We start from the raw sequence: 20,662 nt of genomic DNA on the forward strand, positions 1-20,662 counted from the left end.
GTCGACGTTTCTTGTTTTCATGCAATACCTACACCTACATGCAAAATCAACATCCGACCAGCGATGCGGGAGCTGAAGGCAACATCCATAGCAAGATGGAGCCATATCTCAATTCTGGCGACTGATTCAGGTTTGAACCTTTGCCTGCGTCAAGGTTGTTCGGTTCAAAATAAGAGGCTCATTTCAACAGGAATTGCTTTATTACCCTAATAAAGTTCATATGATGCGCTTGCAATCGATTAGAAGATGTATTGGCGAGTAACAACATTAAAATCCGATGTCTCACATCCGTTTAATAATCTGCCGACATTAAGCGACGCAAAACATCGGATTAAGCGATGAAGGTATAATTGACAAAATACAACATTCTTCAGTAAACTCGTGACAGGGAGCCCTCCAAAACCGCCTACACAATATTTACAAAGCATCGCATTAACGACCATTAACATCAAAATGACGATGAAAAACCTTCAGCGGTTTTCTCTATGTGTGGGTCCAGTACACAAACGGCCACTTTATGCATTACACAGAGAATTAATAAAATGCCAACTATCTCAATTAAAGCCGAAATAAGCAGAACTTAGCCTCATTGTTTTCCAGTTTGAATTACTCGACAATATTAAAAATTAAATCACGCCAAGTAAATCGTTATGTTGAAATATACAGTCAGTGCAAGAACCTTCTTCAAGGCCAAGAAAACAATTAGTGTAGATTTTTAGCTTGTTAAAAAACGCAATTTCTAGAGTGACCCTTCTATTGTGCCTATTGCAACGAATAGACGCATGAAACAAGGAAGAAAACTTGAGAAACTCGTGTGATGTCGATCGCGCCTTGTGCCGACCACGAAACGAGGGTCAGCACTGGCACGTAATTTGCAATTGATCACATTCTACATCACAAGCATTGCACAATTTCAACAGTTTCCCAATGCTGGTCTTGCTCAAATGTGTCTGTTATGAACATGGAGTGTATTATACGCAACTATGAGCTATAAACGACAATATTCGTTTCATGCGACGTTAGAACAACGCAATTTGACGCATCGACCGATGCAAGCAAATTAGCAATATACCAGGCCACAACCTAGGGCGGTGCTTATGATGGGACGATATGCTACAAGTGCGACCTTCCCAACCCAACTACTGTATGCGAGGTGGTCTGGTTTGATACGTTCACGAAGCAGTCATAGCAAATGATCGATGAATGAATGTTTGATCATTTCAAAGTATAGCTCAGTACAAAGGTTGCCAACCAGCTCAGTAGGTTGTAGTCAGCAAGTAATAAATCCTAGCTAGCATCGATATCTCTGCCACAAACAACGTTGCATGTCGAGAAGTGACACTTGCTAAGTTTTCGTACTTGCTGACACGCTATTTGCTCCGACAACAACTTACCGCTTGATGACGCTCGAAGAGAATTGTTTGACAATTGCATTGTCATGCATGGTGGGACAGACAAAACTGATTAACAACACGGTGAAGGTGCATGCGAATACAATTTAGAGACAAAGGACAGAACGCAACGACTGCAAAGTAAATTTATTTTGCAAAGCTTGGGTTATATAATAACTAAGCTTGTTACACAGCAGCATTGGGTTTCAATCAAACGTTTTAAAACACTAGACTATGATTTCGGTGAACCAAAACATTTTCGATTTAACGAAGTCAAAGATTGAAAGCAATTGCTCAAGATAGCCACGCCGTTGTGAAGAGCGAGGTCTGTGAGGTGGCCCGTCAGTTTAAGATAAACTTCTTAAAACTGCTAGCGAGCTACAGCATACGGACTTGAAACTATCACCTGGTTGAAGTAATATCGTTGTTGTCAAAAGTAGCAACAATAATAATGTGGTTTTGTACAGCGCTGTGTCCATTGCTATTAGCGCATATCTGCGATGAGTAAACAAAATATTGACAACGAGGCCACAATGCTAAGTGTAATTGATCTACGTTCTTCCTATCAGGTGAGAATTTCGAATGCAGGCGATAATTACAAGCCAACGCCGTTAGATGCCGTAAAAGCACAACGGAAAACTACACAAGCGTACAGTTAGAATAGAAAATCATAAATTATAGCGGATAACAACAAACGTACGTTTCAACTTTCTCCATATTGCGTGGACGCGCATCGTCAGAAAGCTCGTCCACTGGATTCATGTTGTCCGCATATTCTCGGCTCGCCACTTCTTAGGCGCTGATGTTCTAATTCTTAAAAGAAACTTAATGTCGGATGGACAAGGACAATGCGTGAACTCTTAGTCACAATTTTAATTGGGGAAGAGAGCCTGGGGATCGAGTCGAAACAATGAAACAGAGTTAATGTGCGTTGTTACATAGATATTTTGGAAATAACGAAGATTGGAGGAGTACAATTAGTTCGCTCAAGGGGTACAACATTAGAAAGTCTACAGAAGTGAATATGCAAATACACGTCATCGTGCGCCCGAAACGCAGACTTATAATACAAACGCAGAGCATACCACTTCGTCACACATCCTTGGCCAAACGCATCCATACAGCTGACAACATTTTCGCCAAAGCGTTAAAACTTTATGTCCAAAATTGTACTTTTAATCAGCTGAGCTCTTGAGTTGCTGTGAAGTAGCAAAACATTGCTTCGTCTGTTAAATGCTTTGCTTGAACTATTCGTTACTTTTACTCAGTTTCCTACATAGCAACTCAACATCAGCTAAAAAATAATTGACGAAGTACTGGCAAAGCGCAGACAGCAACTCCAACCCTATGACTTGCCTGATTGCTTAAATTTGCTTCAACACTCTGAAACGATTGTTTCCAAAAACTACTTTGGACGCATGCGGCTCTTTATAAGCAAGCCTGGATGTAGCAAAGCAAGCTATGCACATTTGTTCATTTGGATTTGTTGAATTTTAGAGGATAGCTTTCCTTGTTTGGACATGTCACAATTTCAACAAATACTTGGATTCGTTACTAATTTCGATAAACCCGTCTCGCCCTGACAAATTTAAAATTGAAAAATGTGGTATATATCGCTTAAGCTTATCCATGGACTTTAAAACAAACTTCTCTCATTTTGCACGTAATTTCATCTAAAGAAAATTTTTAAACATCGTATTATCGCAACCAGACTGAAGTTCCTCATCCAGGAAACAACAAATTGTCCTTTCAAGAACACGCAACTTTGTGATTCATTTGTTTATGTTCGTTTGAAGGTGGAGGAGAAATTCTTGCAAGGACATGGAAGATTCAGTTCGATCCTGGCGGAGATGCGAGAGGAAAATGTGCCTCTCCCGCGCATCGTCCCTGGATGAAAAGACTCGAGGATTAAACAGAATCGAAAACACTTCGTTTGGGAGAACAGTTAAATACGAACCAGGACCGCTTCGCAAGCTTTTACAGTCAGAGAATAACCATTACATCAGTCTATCAATTAATTTATATGTCACGTATTTGCCTCTTGATGTGCCGTAAATGTAAAACGTCAAATGGTCATATTAACGCGAAATACAATATGCTGAATGTGCATCTCTGTAAAGCGGACAACAAGAGATATCGAGCATCGCACCTTATCACTCTCAATGATGCGTGGTGAGGTCGGATGTCCTGGAGCCATTCCAAAAAGCTATGGAACAATTCTGAAGCTGGGTTTTCTCTTTCAGGTATCGAATACTGAAAGAGTGAGGGTTATGTAACATAACAGAAAGTAAACTCGACTTGTAGCCACTTGCAAACTAGATGGTTAGTGATCTTTGAAAAACTCTGCACAAACTCTGCACCAATGTAAAAGTAGATTAAAACAATTAATTTCTATTCGTTTGAAGGGTAAAATTTTCATATTCACAGCACAACGAATACGGAATAGAAAACCTCACCATCGGGTCTTCAATGCTGCTGAACTGTGGATATCCAAGCACGTCTTTGATAAAGCCTTGGTTGGTGCTCCTTCCCACCAGCAAGTACATCCTCCATCCGCAATCCAAGAGGAATGTCCCAGAGAGTGAGAGAGATTCAGCGGATAAAGGAAGAATAGAAGGCTGTGGGACTTCCCGGTTTGACGTAATAATCCCTCCCTGGAACATAAACGATGTTTCAAAATAGTTTCCATTGTTGTATATATTGCAACCATTGACTAAACTGAAGTAAAACCTCAAACTGACAAGCACAACCCGATCACTTTGTTCATCATGCAGCAATAATCTTCCAAATTTATTGTACTATATTTACCTACAACGAAATAAATCAATCAATCAATCAAAGTTAAACGTAAAAGATCGTCCTGTAGTTGTTTAAGTGTAAGGTGTAAGTGTTAATATCAGAAAACGATAATGACCTCCGCAGAAAGATCGTCCACTCTGTAAAGATCGGGATGGATGTCGTGGAGGAGATACGCTGCTGGTTGCATTTTGAAGTTGATCATCGAAAAGACGCGGTCGTCCAGTTTCGTCGGGACTGCGCTCCGAAAGGCAGGCTGCAAATGTCGTCGTTAGGTCTTTTGAAAAACAGTGGGATAATGAAATGAAAGCCTTACAATTACATTTGCGACAAGAGTTCGTTATTTTCACCAGGAAGCACAGACGAGGTTAACTTCCCACAACAATATAGTCTTGTCCAATCATTTTATTCCAAAAATCAACGCAAAACTTACATGTTTTAACAAGCTGTGAATATAAAGTGGAAATAAACGTAAACAAGGGGGCACATAGACACCCCCCGTTGTCATCCCTTGAGGTAAAGTCTCCTTGTATGCCTTTAGGGGGTCAATGACAGCGTTTACCAAAGCATCTCTTGCGTCGGACAGGGAAGCGGTTACCGACCGGTCTACACCTGTTATATAGACGTAACAACAGGATTGTGGATATTAAATGCAAAACGTTGTCATTTGCACTGTAACTGCACGACCATTTAACTCCACTCGTGTGTTGGTTCCACTGCACAACAATTCAAAACCTGTTCTTTAAATCAACTTACAACAGTTGATATTCTTTGTAACACAAATAAATTTATTTCCACATGAATTAGTTCAATCAATCTACAGCTTAAAGGTCTGTTAGCAACGTTGGTGAAACTTGTTTTTCTTAAATGATTCCAAATATTGTGCCACCATTTTTGGGCTCGTTCGACAAGACGACAGAATCTCCACTTACCCATCTTGGATAGCAACGCAACCACTGCGACGCAGTCGACAGAATTAAGAACCTCAGCAGGAGTCTTGACGACAGGGATGCACATCGTATGCACCCGGATGCGGCGCTCTCCCTGCGTTGTGGGGGACAAATTGGGGTTAATGCAGCTGGCTTAAAGATGTACGATTTAGAATAGTTGCCTATTCGATAGTTAGTTTAGGACGTCCCAGGAAGAAATGGGTTGATAAAATAAATGATGACAGGAAGCAGTGGCAGATGACCAACACTAGCCGTGATGAGTGGAGACTGAGTATGTGCCTAGTCAGACCCTATCCTACTCCGACTCCGGAAAATGAGACGTAAAACAAGAAAAAAAGAAGAGGAAGAGGATAGCTGGACCGAGTCGTTTAATTTAAAAAAAATAAAGTAACACTGAAAAGTTGATCTGTTGTGAATATGTGCAGTGATAGACTCAGAAGTCACTGCAGACAACTGGTCGACCCTGACATTGATAGTCACAATGGGAAAAGCCGTCGAGTGATGCGAAAAGTCGAATTAAGCGATCTAGCGTTTTTTCTCAAACAAGACAAATACCGGTACTGTTTGTTTGTAAGCAAGCGCTAGCCAACTACGCAGGATCCAACCAGTTTAAGAGATTTAAAAGTAATCATAAAAAGAACATGCACAGGAAAAACAAACCGTTACTTAAAATTTCCCCCTTCAAAATACAGCTGCTAATTTTATTTTATAAAATTTGACAGAGCAAAGTTGCTGCCATGTTCGCTTACAATGGTGATCAGCATTCAGCATGTGCACGGACGTGCAGCATAAATACTGCGCAAAGTGTCGATATTTTAAAATGCTCGTCCTTACATTGGTCATCATTTGTATGGGAGCGATCTTGAAGGAAAGTCATTTGCTCAGCAGCTCAAAAGATTGATTAAAAATGAGTGATGCACTTTCTGTACCTTGCTGGTGGTATATAGCAGAGCAGCTTGGAAGCAGGCGGCCGATAGCTCTGTCAACGAATCCTCGATGGCCAGGTTGACCGCATAGCCGCTGTCAGGACTAACGTTTGCCAGCGAGAGAAGGTCGGTCGAGCGAACGAAGAAGTTGCCATGAAACGTGTGCACGCCCAGACCTGGACAGATGTAAAGGGTCAATTAAAGTGCATTGATATGTTCAAAGTGGGTTGGGTCCGTACGCAAGAACTAGACTTTTATTGAAAACTCCGACATACATACCGCATTGGTAAAATAAGGCCTCATTTCAACGATAACATGCTCAATAGATCATTAATACACGTGTAGCTCAGACATACAATGTGTGAGTGCTGCACAACCACCAGAACAATCATGACATTTCTTAAAATCAATTCAGTGCTTGATTGATAGGCCACTGCTGTCAATTATGTCGCTACCGGGCATGTAATGCACCAACAGGAGCGCACCTGCCCGTTCGAGATCAAAATAACAACGTTTCCGAGGGCGATATTTATAGATGACGGTGGTCTAGCCAGATGGATATAATCTATCACCTTTCGTGCAGCGGATTCTCATGACTGATTCAAATCCTATCTTCCTGGTCAAATAGCGTTCGAGATCGTGTCCCAACCTCTCAGCTTCTGCGGGGTGATGTACTGTGTGTAGGGCCGGGTAGTAGTGCATGTCACCGGCCGAGTACCGGGAGGCGCAGGCTGAAAGACAAGAAACAGTTTAGAAAAAACGGTGAAAAGATTGGATAGATTGTTGTGAGACCACGCGTTGGCTTGAGACAAACAGAGTTGTGAAACGAAATGGTGACAAGGGAAAGGATTTAACTTTTCTTGCAACTTCTGGCTCAATTTTAAATCTTCCAGAAACAACAGACGATGGATGAAATCAAACAGGAATATCAAAAGTGGAAACTTACATAAAGTCGCAATATCGATGTAGTGAGAGTTGAGAAAGAAAAAATCAATTGCCATCTGAAAAAAAAACAAGTTTTATGAGGACCTCAAAATGATAAAGTTAGAAGATTAGATTCTCGATTTTTAGCTATTTATGATTGAACTGACTCGTGTGAAAATAAATTCTTTTGCATTAAGGTTAGAAGATAATGGAATCCGTATAATTGAACATCATCAAACGCTCATGCCACTTGTTGGTATAAGGCCGATTAGTTCTCCAACACGCAATGTAAAATTTCTAAATTGCTATTGTTTCCAGTGTAAAATGCAGGCCCACTGGGCCAGTCTGAAAACTTTTGTCCTAGAAAAAGACAACTTTGACTCAAATAACCTTTGACTTTTGACCAAACCTAAGACGGGATGATAGCTACAATAAACTTTTGTTCGTTTATACGTCATCTTCGAGACTTTGTCAAGATACCCAGCTTGAAGTTATTGCTCACAGTTGTACTGTTTACATTCATTCCAAAGACTCGATGCAATAAAAGATCAATTCCTATTTCGATCCGAAACATTGAGATTGGAATTCACAGGGTTTGACCTTTGAAATCTAACTTCTCCTTCAGTCGTAACTTTCGTATAATAATGGAAGCAAACGATCGAGTTTTTGAGTAAAAGGCGATATGTGTGGGCGGCAAGAAAACGAACCTTTTATTTTAAATGATTCTTTCAAAACTTTGCAATACCTGATCTCCTGAGCAATCTAGCGCCATCTTCTTGTAAAAGTCCGTGGCTGGATTAAGGGATGCAGTGCTCGCGTCCCCGCCACGAGTACTGCTTGGGTCCTCCCTGGGCTCCACCTTGCCTGGACCGATCGATGGCCGGGACTGTTGGAACACAGTGACCCTGCCACCGAATGACGACTGCAAATAATGTTCACAAATCTTACGACATTGTCCATCAAGCATCTCGTATTAACATAATGTTACGTAGAAGCCTTTCTCCTGAAGGTGCAAGACGACACATGCACCACTCACTTTTTAATTCGACAAAGAAAACACCAAAAACGGAACTGAAGGCTCAGGCGATACAAGTAACGGCTATAAATTTAATAAAACAATTATTCAACAAAAAAAAAAAAAAAAACATTATCTAATTGAAGTAAAATCGTCACCATCAGCTTTCTTGCGACTTCCAGTGCAGCTCCCAAAGCGGAGTATGTATCAGCCTCTCCTTCTACCTCCAGAGTATGAATGGTGGGAAGTTGATGAAGAAGATCACCCACAAGATCCTTGCTCTCGCGAAGATTGACCAGCAGGTTTTCCGGAGTTGGAACAAATACATCTGGAAGAGGAGAATCGTGTTGCAATACTTCACTTAATTTAAAATAAATACAAAAACTCCAACAAAGTACGGGAAGTGGTTACCATCAATATCCGAGACAACGATCATCTGAGGCTGAGCCAGTCCTTCATTCAATCTGTAGAAATGGACGGTCTGGTTGTAAGTTAAGAAACCGATCCTGGTCCTTGCATCTCCCGGCAGGCGATCTATATGCTCTAGCAAAGCCTGAACAGCAAAAAGATCACATCAACACGTGAAGTTATTATGCAACACACACAGATGAAAAATTGTGATGCTTCGTTCTTGAGCAGCGGATCATCATCCAATTTCGGTTTTGCTTCAACCAGTTGGGGTGGCCGTTGCTTTCCTTGCAGCGATTGTCTTGACTCCTGTTCTCCATCCCATGTTTTCATTTTATCAGTCTATTTGCTCAACTGACTACAATTAGTTTCAAAGCAAAAAGACTCATTGTCACAAAATGGAAGTGTCAATACTATCAATGCAATCGGATTTTAAAGAGTAATTAATTTTTTCCTGCCGGGCTAAGTAATGAGATTGATGTTCTGGTGCAAAATAAACAATTCGAAGCCCAAGGTGATGCTATAATTGTCAGTTCACAGCAAACCCATGTCGAAAAATGTTGGAAACAAGTTTGATTAATCAAAATGACCACCGAGACAACTAATTTTACATCGAAGTTTACAACGTTCTTGTTCTGAACGACTTTACTCACATCGCAGACTATCTGCAGGTAACCAGTTTCAATCGCCGAGTGTGAGACATCCATCAAGAAAAGATACACAGCCGGCTGAGGAGGACGCAGCATGTATTCCTGGGGCGCTGCAACCACATTGCAAAGCTAAGTAAGGGAGTAAACTTATCTTTAGACAGTCGACAAAAAGTAAACGAAAGTGAAAGGCTGAGAACCTTTGTTCTAGGTCAATGAACGACGAATATTTTGTAAAACCGTTGTGTCAATGCGAAAGCTGTGATATGATTCGGATTGGTTGTGACTTGAAGCAACAAGCCATGGCCAATAACCGCAATAGCAGCAGAGCAGGCAAGACAACTACATATTCAAGCATTATAGATTAAAAAAACTTCCACTTTAACAAATTATTTGTTTATTTGTTTAAATATAAAGCTGCCAAGAACATTTCGAATTTCAAAGTTTTTTTGGGTCACACAAAATAATGAAAGAATATTAACCGCTAAAAGCTTCGGCTATAGTATGTTGCATTGTTGCGTTTTGAAAGAAAGGGACTCGTATTGTGGCATGCCAGTGATAGGTGGTGAGAAAGCCTTGCTTGAACAATTTCATACGTTATCAGCAGTAAATATTTAGATGGTTAGATGTAAACCTGTTTAAACTTTCGCACACAAAGAAAGATATGGTAGAAAGTGAACTACAGAAGCATGCAAGGACGAATGACTTCATCCGCTAAACTGAAGAAAAAAAAACAAAACAACTGAAAACACGTTTAAACTTTTCAGGCCACGAGTCATTGATTTTTCCAAGAAGATGGTCAATAATGCAGTTCACTTGAATCGTTACCAAAACAAGTAACAAGTTTTACGATTTACCAATAAACTCAATGGTGGAGTTTGTACACTCTGGCCGCGTATGGGGCTGGCCGTATGTTTTCGAAATAGGATGGTGAAGGAATTCTTCAGGAGTTTCATTGACAACAAAACACATATTGCATCTCCATCGTCGCTCATCAACGAAGCTTACAAACGGGTTGATATAAGTCCGACACCGTTTGCACCTCACAATTGTACCTGAGACCAAACAAAAGAGTTTATTTTTCCCTGCAAAGAGGCATAGGCCTCAATAAACAAAACATACTTGCAAGAAAAAAAAAAAACGTTTAAGTTGAAGAAGACCTTTCAAAGTCAAGCAGCCACTCTCAGACATAAAAATGTAATCAATGTAATCGATGAAAAGTGTGAAAAGTTGAGAAAAAAACAACGTATTAACGACATGCACATTGCACAGTTTAACTGTAGCCTACTTCTGTTTTTTTTTTCGGAATGGCCCGTTTCGGCGAGTCCGATTCGGCTAATCCGATTCGGCTAGTCCGATTCGGCGAGTGCCCTATTCGGCGAGTTTTTGAAATTTTATTTTTGAAAGGGAATTATCGGGTACCGCAGCCTAACTGTTTTCACATCATTTTAACGTCGCTGAACGTGCTTGAATTCGTCATGTCCGTTCAGTTGTTTTTAAGGTAGAAGCGACAAAACGCGAACGTTAAAACGTGTTTGTGACCGAAGTAAGTTATTGAATTGAAAGAAATTTGGCACGGTCGCAACACCTTCAGAAAAATCAAACGTGTGGCCTACAGCTTGGATTGAAAGGAAATTATCGGGTACCGTAGCCTAGTTATCCCTACCAGCAAAAATTTGTTCCAAGAACCCAGTTAGCCTAACAGTTCATTTTTACATTGTAGTAACAGAATGAAAAGACTAACCAAATGTGTGGCCTATCGTTTTAACGTCGCTAAACGTTGAAATCGTGTAGAAAAAAGAACTTTGATGACTAGGATACGTTGCAAGCCTTAAAGCAGCCGGCGGCCATCACGGCAATAGCCGCTAAGTAGTGCTTGAATGACCGCCTGTGCTACCTCCTCCGTCGGCCACGTTTGGCCGCCGGTTTCTTCTAGCCAATTATTAAATTTCGCAATAGAATGATCGTGGATTAAATGTCGAAAATATGTAGTATCAAAAAGTGACGCAGAATTAGGTCAGCGCATCATAGTCGCCACTGTTGTATTGAATATATCCAGCTGCGATCACCAGCGCTGTAAGTCCTGTTTGCAATTTCCGATGTTTATTTTAACGAAGTGTTAATCCGAAGTGCTAATTTACATCGGCTGGCAATATTGTCGTTTTTATATCGATTCAATGTTGTCGGATATTGAATCGTTGTTAAAACAGAGAACTAGGTTAGTTGACATCCGTGGGTAAAACACGTGTCTTCATAGTTGAGAACGCTGTGGGTTAGTGACTTCCACCCTCAATGGTGACATCATAACGGAATAAATGGTCAGGTTTTATGAAAGGCGGTATGCAGTTGAAACAATTTACTGAGCTGCGAGCAGTTAAAACAATTTGGGGTCTCCGTACGGGCGTCGGCCTTTTCCGCTCAACCATGCACCAATGGGGAATGGCTTCTTCCTCCTCCTGTGAATGTGGTGCCGAGGAACAGACCGCAGACCACATCATCAATGACTGTACCATCTTCAAGCCACCTAACGGAGTGGAAGGTCTGCGCGTCATGGATGATGAAACTAAAGACTGGCTGCTCTCTAGCAGCCTTCCAGTGTAGTCCGGGAACATCGTGAATCTGGGGTGGTAAAAGGATAGACCCTCGGCCCCAGAAGCTCAGACGACGACGACGAGGGTCGTTAGATGGTCCCGCAAATACCGGATTACAATCCTGATAAAGCATTTAATGCGTGGTACAACGATTCTATTGCAGGACGTCGCCCAGACTTCAACAACGCTAAGTGATCATTTTAACATTGTTGCAAGTTTAACGCTATTTACTTGTGCTATCGTTATTGTATTTTGGCCTCCAAGCACGCAGATTTGGCCGCCGAGAAGGAGCTCTCGGTAGGCCACGATGGCTGCCGGAAAAAAACACGAGTTTTAAGGCCTGCGTTGAAACTGAGAAACATTCACAGAAGTGCTTCGATACGTTGCATTTTTAAGATTATGCATTTTGAAGATAATGTATTCAGACGTTGAATCAATGCACAAATGAACTGTTAGGCTAAATGGGTTCTTGGAACAAATCGAAAGGCTTCTGTGAATGTTTCCCAGTTTCAACGTATCCTAGTCAGCAAAGTTCTCTTTTTTACACGATTTCAACGTTTAGCGACGTTAAAACGATGTAAAAACGGCAATTTCTGCTGGTCGGGACAACTAGGCTACGGTTTCCGATAATTTCCTTTCAATCCAAGCTGTAGGCCACACATTTGTTGATCCAAACTAATCATTTTAACTATTCAAAAGTACTAACTTATAGAGATTAAACATGATTTTTTTTTGTAACATTTTCTTTTTTTCATTTTCCCTTCATTTCTTAAATTTTTCTGAAGGTGTTGCGACCGTGCCAAATTTCTTTCAACTCAATAACTTACTTCGGTCACGAACACGTTTTAACGTTCGCGTTTTGTCGCTTCTACCTTTTTCTACACCTTTGCTATGTTGATGTGAATTGTTTTTGATATCATGATCAAAAATAAAAACAACTGAACTGACATGACGAATTTAAGCACGTTTTAACGTTCGCGTTTTGTCGCTTCTACCTTTGCTATGTTGACGTGTATTGTTTTTCATATGATGGTCAGAAATAAAAACAACTCAACTGAACTGACATAACGAATTTTAATTTAATAGTTCAAACATTTTATTTTTATTCCTTTCTGCACGATTTCAACGTTTATTAGCAATTGTAATTATTATTGCCGTTAATTGTAATTGCCGTTATTAGCAAATGACAATTATAATTAGGCTACGGTACCCGATAATTCCCTTTCAAAAATAAAATTTCAAAAACTCGCCGAATAGGGCACTCGCCGAAAAAGGCTCTCGCCGAATAGGGAACTCGCCGAATCGGATTAGCCGAATCGGACTCGCCGAATCGGACTCGCCGAATAGTAGCAGACCCTTTCCTGTTTTTATATAGCAATTTTTTTAAAAGATGTAAGTGCAACGTAGTATTTTCAAACGCAGGTTTGTGATAGCAAATCTGCTTGTCTTACCTGTCGATATAACTGGTAAGGAGCTTAAGTCTTTGAAAGGATGAATGACCAAGCCCAAAGGTAGCTTCACCTTGTTGAGAAGGCCTTGTGTGTGTGGCAGCGCTTTCAACGTGCAACGAAGCACTCTAAACAAACAATAATTCATTATTGGTTTGAGCCAACTACAAGTCAAACATGCTTAATCGAACCGTTTTTCACTGAGCACTCCTGCATGAAAATATGTTCTATATATAATTTTTCCATCTTATTTGGACCTACTGCCCGCTTAAACGTGCCCCCTTCCACCAGAATAAGCTTTTACAGTTGATGTGTTTTGCTTCTTGGACTTTCTTGCGAGATAACGCACGAAGAGTTACTATTGCAATATCATTTCAGAATGGAGCAGAAAGGAACGTAAGTAAATACTTCTCCTGGAAAATATCCCCCCAGAAAAATCCACCCTAGTAATATCTCCTCGGAATAAAATCACTTTGATAAATATACCAGTATACCTCCCTGGTGCCATTCTTTGCATGAACATAGCCAGGGTGAATTTTTTCAAGGTGATTTAACCCGATAACAATAAAAACACAAACGCTTTGTCACGCCATAACATCAGTAGCTGTGATGTGGCACCTATAAATACCGTGCAGACCAAATCAGTGTTGCAAGATGAGGATTTCTGTTCTCAAATTGGAAAATACTCAAAGGTGCCTGAAACAAGTAGCCTAATTGTAACTGAAAAAAATTTAAAGGTTGAGAGTGGAGGCGAAGTCTCTGAGAGGGAAAAGACTTTTTTAGAAATTCTTGCAACTTAAGTGCATAGCATCAACTGATAGTGCAAAACTTTGGAGCCAGAGCCCCGGAGCTTTGCAGACATGGGGACTTTTTCAGAGATTACATTAACAGAGGCAGAAAAACTATCTAAAGACAAGACTCTTTTAAAAATCACATTAACTTAGGCGGATAACATTATAAAAAAACAACATGAATATCTTTTTTGTTTAATAGGCGCACTGCACCGAGAAACCTTAGTGAAAGAAATTGAGAAATTGTTGAAGCAGAACCGGAAAAATTGAAACACCAGTCTTCTTGAAAGTCAGATGGTAGGTTGACACAACCAAAAGACAGACGACCGTCGACCATGGATACATTTTTTACTATTTCGTGTGGTCATGTAGAATGAATGACTAATAAATTGTCTTCTGGCTACTTTTACGCCGCTGCTGTTTATGTGTAACTGTATACCATTTATTTTCGTGTATTTTTTGTGGTTTGTAAATTCGAATGTAGATATTCTTGTCTGATACAAATAAATAATAATAACAACGCTCCAGTATGGAAAAAAGCAGCTGCCCAGGAGAAAAGCAGCCAGGGACCAAAGAAGAGATGCCTAGAATTAGTGAAAGACATTATTGTATCGAGTCCCGCTGCTAAATTGGGACTTTTACTTTTCGCAGGGGTCTGCTACTATTCGGTGAGTCCGATTCGGTGAGTTCCTGACCTGTAACTCCTAACCCTAAAACGGCAATGATAATTAGGCTACGGTACCCAATAATTTAAAAAAAAATTGAAAAAATCCCCCGTTAAGGGATCGGACTCACCGAATCGGACACACCGAAACGGGCCATTCCGTTTCGCAGAGTCTTGAACAAGCATGACTTTGGTAGCATCGTAGTTTCTATAAATCTAGGGCAGCAAAATATCATTCAGAATCTTCTTCAGATACTCTGTTGTGTTGATTCTAAGTCCAGCTTTGATGAAATGAGGAGGCACCTTGCCATGTTGCATAAATCATCAGAAAAGCAGAATTTTTGCTTTGCATCAGACGAGGAACTTCTGAAGGGTCACATGCAATAACTGGCGTGTTCTGACGATTTGCAACCTCATCCACAATGAAGTTTTTCTCATTGACAAAAATGCGAACATATCCTCTTTTGTTCTTGAGATTTGAGAAGCTTTGGCCATCTTTTAACCCTGATTGATCTTGAGCGGGCAGTGAGGAGGTTGCGATGTGTTTTCACATAAGACTTCATCCCAAGGTCTTCATTGACCGCTTTACTGATTGTTCTGTGACTGAAATGGCGTATTTTGGCCAGTTTTGTTATCGACTGTGTTGGGTCTGCTTTTATTGACCTTTTCAGCCCTGCCAGAAAAGTTTTTGTTCGCTTTGATCCTTTCTAGAGGTTTTTTCAACTTTCCCCACAGCATCAAACCACAACTCAATAAACTGTCATCTTTGAGTTGCCAATGCCAGTGCTCATAATAATATCCGAAGGAGAGTTCCCAGCACAATGCAGCACATCTCAAATCGCATATGGTTATCCATTTCGTTAATTCTGGTTTCTGCCATGTTTAAAGAAGTTTGCCTAAATATTACAATACTATCTTCTAGAATACCTGTAAGTCTCAATTCAGCTGCGGGACCCTGTACAAAAACTGAGCAAAATCTACCCCAACAACCGGGAGCATGGCAAAAGGAGCTGTGAAAACTGGTGCACTCTTGCTGGCGAGATTAAACGCCAAGTTTCATCCATTATATAGATGGGATAAATAAATTATGATGATATAATAGTAGTATGAAGTAAAATGTTCACCTTTATACAGTACGAAAAATAGGAAATGTGATTTAATGGAAGTTTTCACGAAACTAGTCTTGCTGATATTTCAGCAAAAACTGACATGACACGAACAATGAACATAATTATATGAAAATTGAAAATAGTTATCGAAGAAAAGCATATCAAATCCACAATAAACAATCACCAAACGTTGCAACAAACAACGTACTCGGGTTGACAGTTTTTTCTGTTTGGAGGAACAAGAATCCCTCTGTCACACGTAGTTTCAAATCGTAAAGGATTTTCCACCGGTTTATGTCGTGGTAATATTCTTTGTTCCTACAACAGAGCATCATTAAAGCTGAAGAAAATTAGGGCGTTCAAAAGTAGTGTAATCATCGTGTGAAAGTTTTATGCATCAGAAGTTTCTTTTTCACATAGAATGAGCAAGATATCAAGTAGTTTTAGCCCAGAGTTACAGTCAGTCTGCACACTGCATTCATTATTGGAGAGCGTGCAGCACTCCCAGTCAAATTGCTGGAGCCATACATAGACTTTCTCATTGATATTAGTAATTTAGAGTCTATCCAAAAAAGCTATTATCGGCAATACAAGTCAACCTAAATACAACATATATCAACGATTCACATCAAGCCTTACCTGCATGAGATTGATAGGCCGGTTAGCATCGTTGACTTTCATCCCAGTCATGTTGTTGCTGAGGGCTTGCATGGAGTTGGGTGGCGCTGGTTGGCTGGCCATGGTTGGAGTTTGACCTGCTTTTAAAAGATTGATACGTTTTAAAGGTTCCACATATACCAAAATACATACCACAGTTCCAAAATAATATACACACAGATGTAGCAAACATGATGGATTATAGAATATAGCACCCTTAAAGGTTGCTACCAGTCATGGTACTTTTTTGTTGGAAATTCATCACCACTAGGATGTGAAATCACATCTCCAATTGAAAAATTGAAGCCTACTGGAAAAGACAAAAGACAGCAAAACTATTGTTATAACATACACAAAGGAAGTACAGATCATCACACGTCTGTGGTGGTAACCAGAGATGGGCAAGACCACCATTTTTGAAGATCATGATCAAATCACCAAAACAATGTTATCTTCAAGACCAAGATCACTTTTTCAATACTTGAAAAAAATGCTGTGTTTGATCAATGTTGGTCATAAAATTATAAAATAAAATTTTAAAGTGATCATGACCAAATCATGCCCATTGCCCATGTCTGGTTGTAGCACTGTAATTCAATGCAAAATGGTTTATCATTTTCAAGGACACAATGCAAACTGCATGAAACTAATATTAACAAACCACCTGACTAGGCAGGCAATTACACACCTGGCAATGGCGGCATTGCACGAGGTTGGGAAGTTGTTCCACTCAAAGTAGTAGGTCCAACAGTTGGTGGCGGTTGTTGTGGTGTTCTGAGATTATAAGACTGTCCAGGAAGTGGAGGATGGGATGAAGGAGACTGACCAGGAAGAGGAGGATGGGATGAATGAGCCTCAATGCCAGGAGCTTGCCCTGAGAGAGGAGGAGGTCGAAACTGCTGAGTTTGGGGAACATATTGCTGCCCTGGTAAAGGAGGGGGAGCCATACAAGGTTGTGGTGAACGTTGTTGCTCTTGTTGGGATAGCCCATAGATTTGACTTTGGGAAGAGTATTGCTGGTCCTGTGGCGATGGTCGAGTAGAGGATTGTTGGGGAGGAAGAAGTGAACTTCCAACTTGAGATAAGTTCTGAAAAAATTTCACAATAATTCAAGTGCTTATAATTAAGTTTCGGTTGAATTGCACAGTATTTCAATGCAACAGTATACCTAGTCTATAGGGCAAGCTTTCATGCTGAGCAATCAATTTTGCTTTCTTAAACATATGACGAACAATCCAACATAAATTGCCTTCATTATTCACACTGAACACCATATGTATACAAATATACTAACAAGAGCCACAGAGACAAGACGTCAAGACAAGAGCCACAGATGGCCTGAAAAAGCCCATAGCTATTTGAAATCAAAACACAAATTTGATGGCAAAAGCTTTACTCACAAAACAATAATTACATTTTCTGAACTGAACTTATTTTAGTTTATCTAAGAACCTAGTAGTTTGCTTCTGAAACTGGACATTAAACAATAACATGTTCTAAAAGAAAAAGTATATACGTATGTATGTATGCTTCCACAACAAAATTATATATTTGTCTAACACAGCAGTTCTCAACCGGGGTCCATAAACTAATTTACAATAAGTAATTCAGCAGCAACTATTCAACACTTTCTTTTACATTTCTTTGTTGTAATCAATGAAAACAGCTGTTCCTTGAAAAAATGCATGAATTGATTGAAAATAGTATAAAAAACGTAAAAAAACGATTTAAAAAAATTGTTTTCAACCATCCCTAGTTATGTATTTGTTCAACTGGATTTTTATGAGACAGCAGATTATTGATCAATGTTTAATTTAGAAATGAAAACGTTAGGCAGCATTAAAAGCAGTCAAAGTTTTGCTGTGACTGTGCTTACAAATTAACTATTGATTAGAAATAAAAAAGTGAAAAATTCTTTGTTAACGGCCACAAAAATTAATCCACAACAACCACACAACATTAAATCAGCATATAGACTACTGAATTTTGATCTTGTGTGCCAATATATAGTTCATGAGATAGCTTAACTCTGTCAATGTCACCGATTACCATGAGTGTGTAACAAATTCTTCTAAGTGTGTCGCTCGAAACTTATAAAACATTTTTTTCTGTTGAGACACGATATACTAAAATTTCAGATAAAATTTTAGTTAGGGGTCCGCCAAAAAAAAAAAGTTTGAGAACCACTAGCACTAGCCTAACGCCAGACTTTGCTGGATTAAAAATTGTGCAACAAAAAAATTGAAAAATGAAAAATTTTTGAGAAATATTTGTTTAAAATAGTACGGTATTCCAAACAATTAAATCATTTTTATTGTTCTCAAATCCAAGAGGTAGGAAGAAATGAAAATAGGCAATGACTGTAAACGAATCACCAGGCAAGTAGATATTTTAACTAACATATAAAAACAAATGTTCCACCTGTTGATGCAATGATGAGTGCTGTGGCATGACAGCCTTATCATGAGGAGAGGCCACATTTGATACATGTGTTGGAGTGGATCGAGAACTAGAAATACTGGAATCTAAAATACATCATCAATATGTCACACAATACAGTCATACATACATAGTACCGTACCTCGTTAAGGGTGACAAAAATAGCTTTGTAAAAATTAAAAACAACAGTATCCTTATTCCTTAACCCTAAAAAAATAATGCCAAACTACCAAAAATAAATTTTATGAAGTTTTCTCAGAACTTCTCACAGTAACTAGCAACCAAAGATAAAATTTCTGAAATGTCAATAAACAAAAAACCACTAACATAATAGTTGGGCTTAACAGAATTAGAGCCATCATGTCAGTATTTGCTTCAAGAGGAAATTTCACTGTGAATGTATTGACGCAAAAAGTTATGGTTTGGTCCTGGGTTATGACACATAAATCGTACCAATGAAACACAAACTCAATTACTGGCCTACCCAGTCACAGACTGAAGCAGACAACAAATTCCAATTGCCTGGTTGATTTTTTTTTGTGTACCAGTAGTCCAGTACTGGTATTTACATGTTGGTGTCTTTTTACAAAAATTAATACAATGCATGAAAATCATGACAACTTATGATTGCTCTAAACTTTTAAGCCATTGTGTATATATCAGACAAACAGTATGTGATTTAAATATGCTAACCACTGACTAGTGTTCAGCTAGTGACACATTGAGAAATCAAGTGTCAAGCGTAGTTAAACTCAGTAAACAAAATTGTGTAAAAAGGAGCATTCTTCCTGGCAGTCAGTATAAAGCTGAGTACTTACTACTGGAACAACGAGTAATTGCGATTTGTTAACCATAACGGTGAAGCCTCTATGTTAGATACTAAGACCATCCAATCAATGGTATGCTTCTAGGCAGCCAATTGCAGCAATCGGCTGCCGAGAAACAGTAAACAATTATTGTTAATGATCTTCAAAACAAAACATTGTTGAGAACAACTGAGTTGAAATGTCATGTGCTATGCTCAAAGTTAAAATGTAGAAAGCAACACAAACCCTGCAAATGTGATGCTGGGGATTGTCTTGCTGGAGGGGTGGATGAAGTCAATTGCTGTCCAGGTAAGGGTGGAGGAACCATTCCAGAAGAAGATGATGAAAAATTACGATACCCAGCTGACGATGACCCATGCAAAGGCATGTTTGAAGAAGTTGATCTTGATGGCGACGGAGCATGAACGGATGGGGGAGTCATTTGATCACTGGCAGCTGGTGGAGTAGAGTAGTGCTGACTAGAAACATGCGGAGTTTGATGCTGGGATATACCAGCAGTAGTTTGAATCCCAGATTGAGAATTTAAATGTGGATAGTTGGATAGGTTTCGAATTGGAGGATGAACATTGTTGTTTTGAGTTAACTGTGGCACATGATGGTATTGACTGAATTTTTGTCCAGGTAGTAGTGGCGGTGAAGATACTTGCGAATTCACATCCCCATTTACTGGCGTAGACCTGTTTTGAATGGAAGTGCTCGAAGGCAAAGGTTGGCTTACAGCATTGTGTGGTGGTGGAGCATAAGGGTGCTGCATGCTAGGACCTGCAAAAATAAATAACGCACCGTAAATAAATAGTTAGACACTGAAGTACTTCAAAACAGAAGTTTGAAAAATAAAAAGTCAACCAATATTAACTTTACCATTACTGCTGCGATGACTTTGCAAATCTCCAGATGGGCCAGGATTGTGACCAAATTGTTGTTCATATCCTTGTTGATGATGATTTTGATAAGACATTGAAACATAGTATTTTAAAGTATATCTGTTGGACGCATAACATAATACTTTTAAAATGAAGAGTTGAAGATCAAAATACAATTTTTTAACAAAAAATGTACCGTAATACATTTATAAGTTT

General features: G+C 39.5%; 1 protein-coding gene across 2 annotated transcripts; it reads right to left on the minus strand.

The window, feature by feature from the left end:
- Positions 1-187: 187 nt before the first annotated feature.
- LOC145782805 (protein transport protein Sec24A-like) lies at positions 188-20,555 on the minus strand. 2 transcript variants are annotated; one of them, XM_082594569.1, is made up of 21 exons: positions 20,445-20,555; positions 19,809-20,345; positions 18,739-18,842; positions 17,006-17,405; positions 16,300-16,415; positions 15,869-15,978; positions 13,100-13,224; positions 9,915-10,112; positions 9,064-9,170; positions 8,414-8,555; positions 8,161-8,330; positions 7,733-7,909; positions 7,010-7,064; positions 6,636-6,794; positions 6,067-6,239; positions 5,120-5,231; positions 4,621-4,799; positions 4,306-4,443; positions 3,848-4,045; positions 3,541-3,644; positions 188-3,278 (listed from the first exon to the last, which is right to left on the minus strand). In XM_082594569.1, the coding sequence occupies exons 1-21, from the start codon at positions 20,539-20,541 to the stop codon at positions 3,164-3,166; spliced, it is 3,516 nt and encodes a 1,171-aa protein (XP_082450695.1). In that variant the 5' UTR covers positions 20,542-20,555; the 3' UTR covers positions 188-3,163. The 2 variants fall into 2 exon arrangements, with proteins under 2 accessions (XP_082450695.1, XP_082450694.1); XM_082594568.1 differs by having other exon boundaries at positions 16,300-16,418.
- Positions 20,556-20,662: the final 107 nt, after the last annotated feature.

The sequence above is a fragment of the Aplidium turbinatum genome, chromosome 14, assembly GCF_918807975.1.
Source record: "Aplidium turbinatum chromosome 14, kaAplTurb1.1, whole genome shotgun sequence".
Taxonomy (NCBI): Eukaryota; Metazoa; Chordata; class Ascidiacea; order Aplousobranchia; family Polyclinidae; genus Aplidium; species Aplidium turbinatum.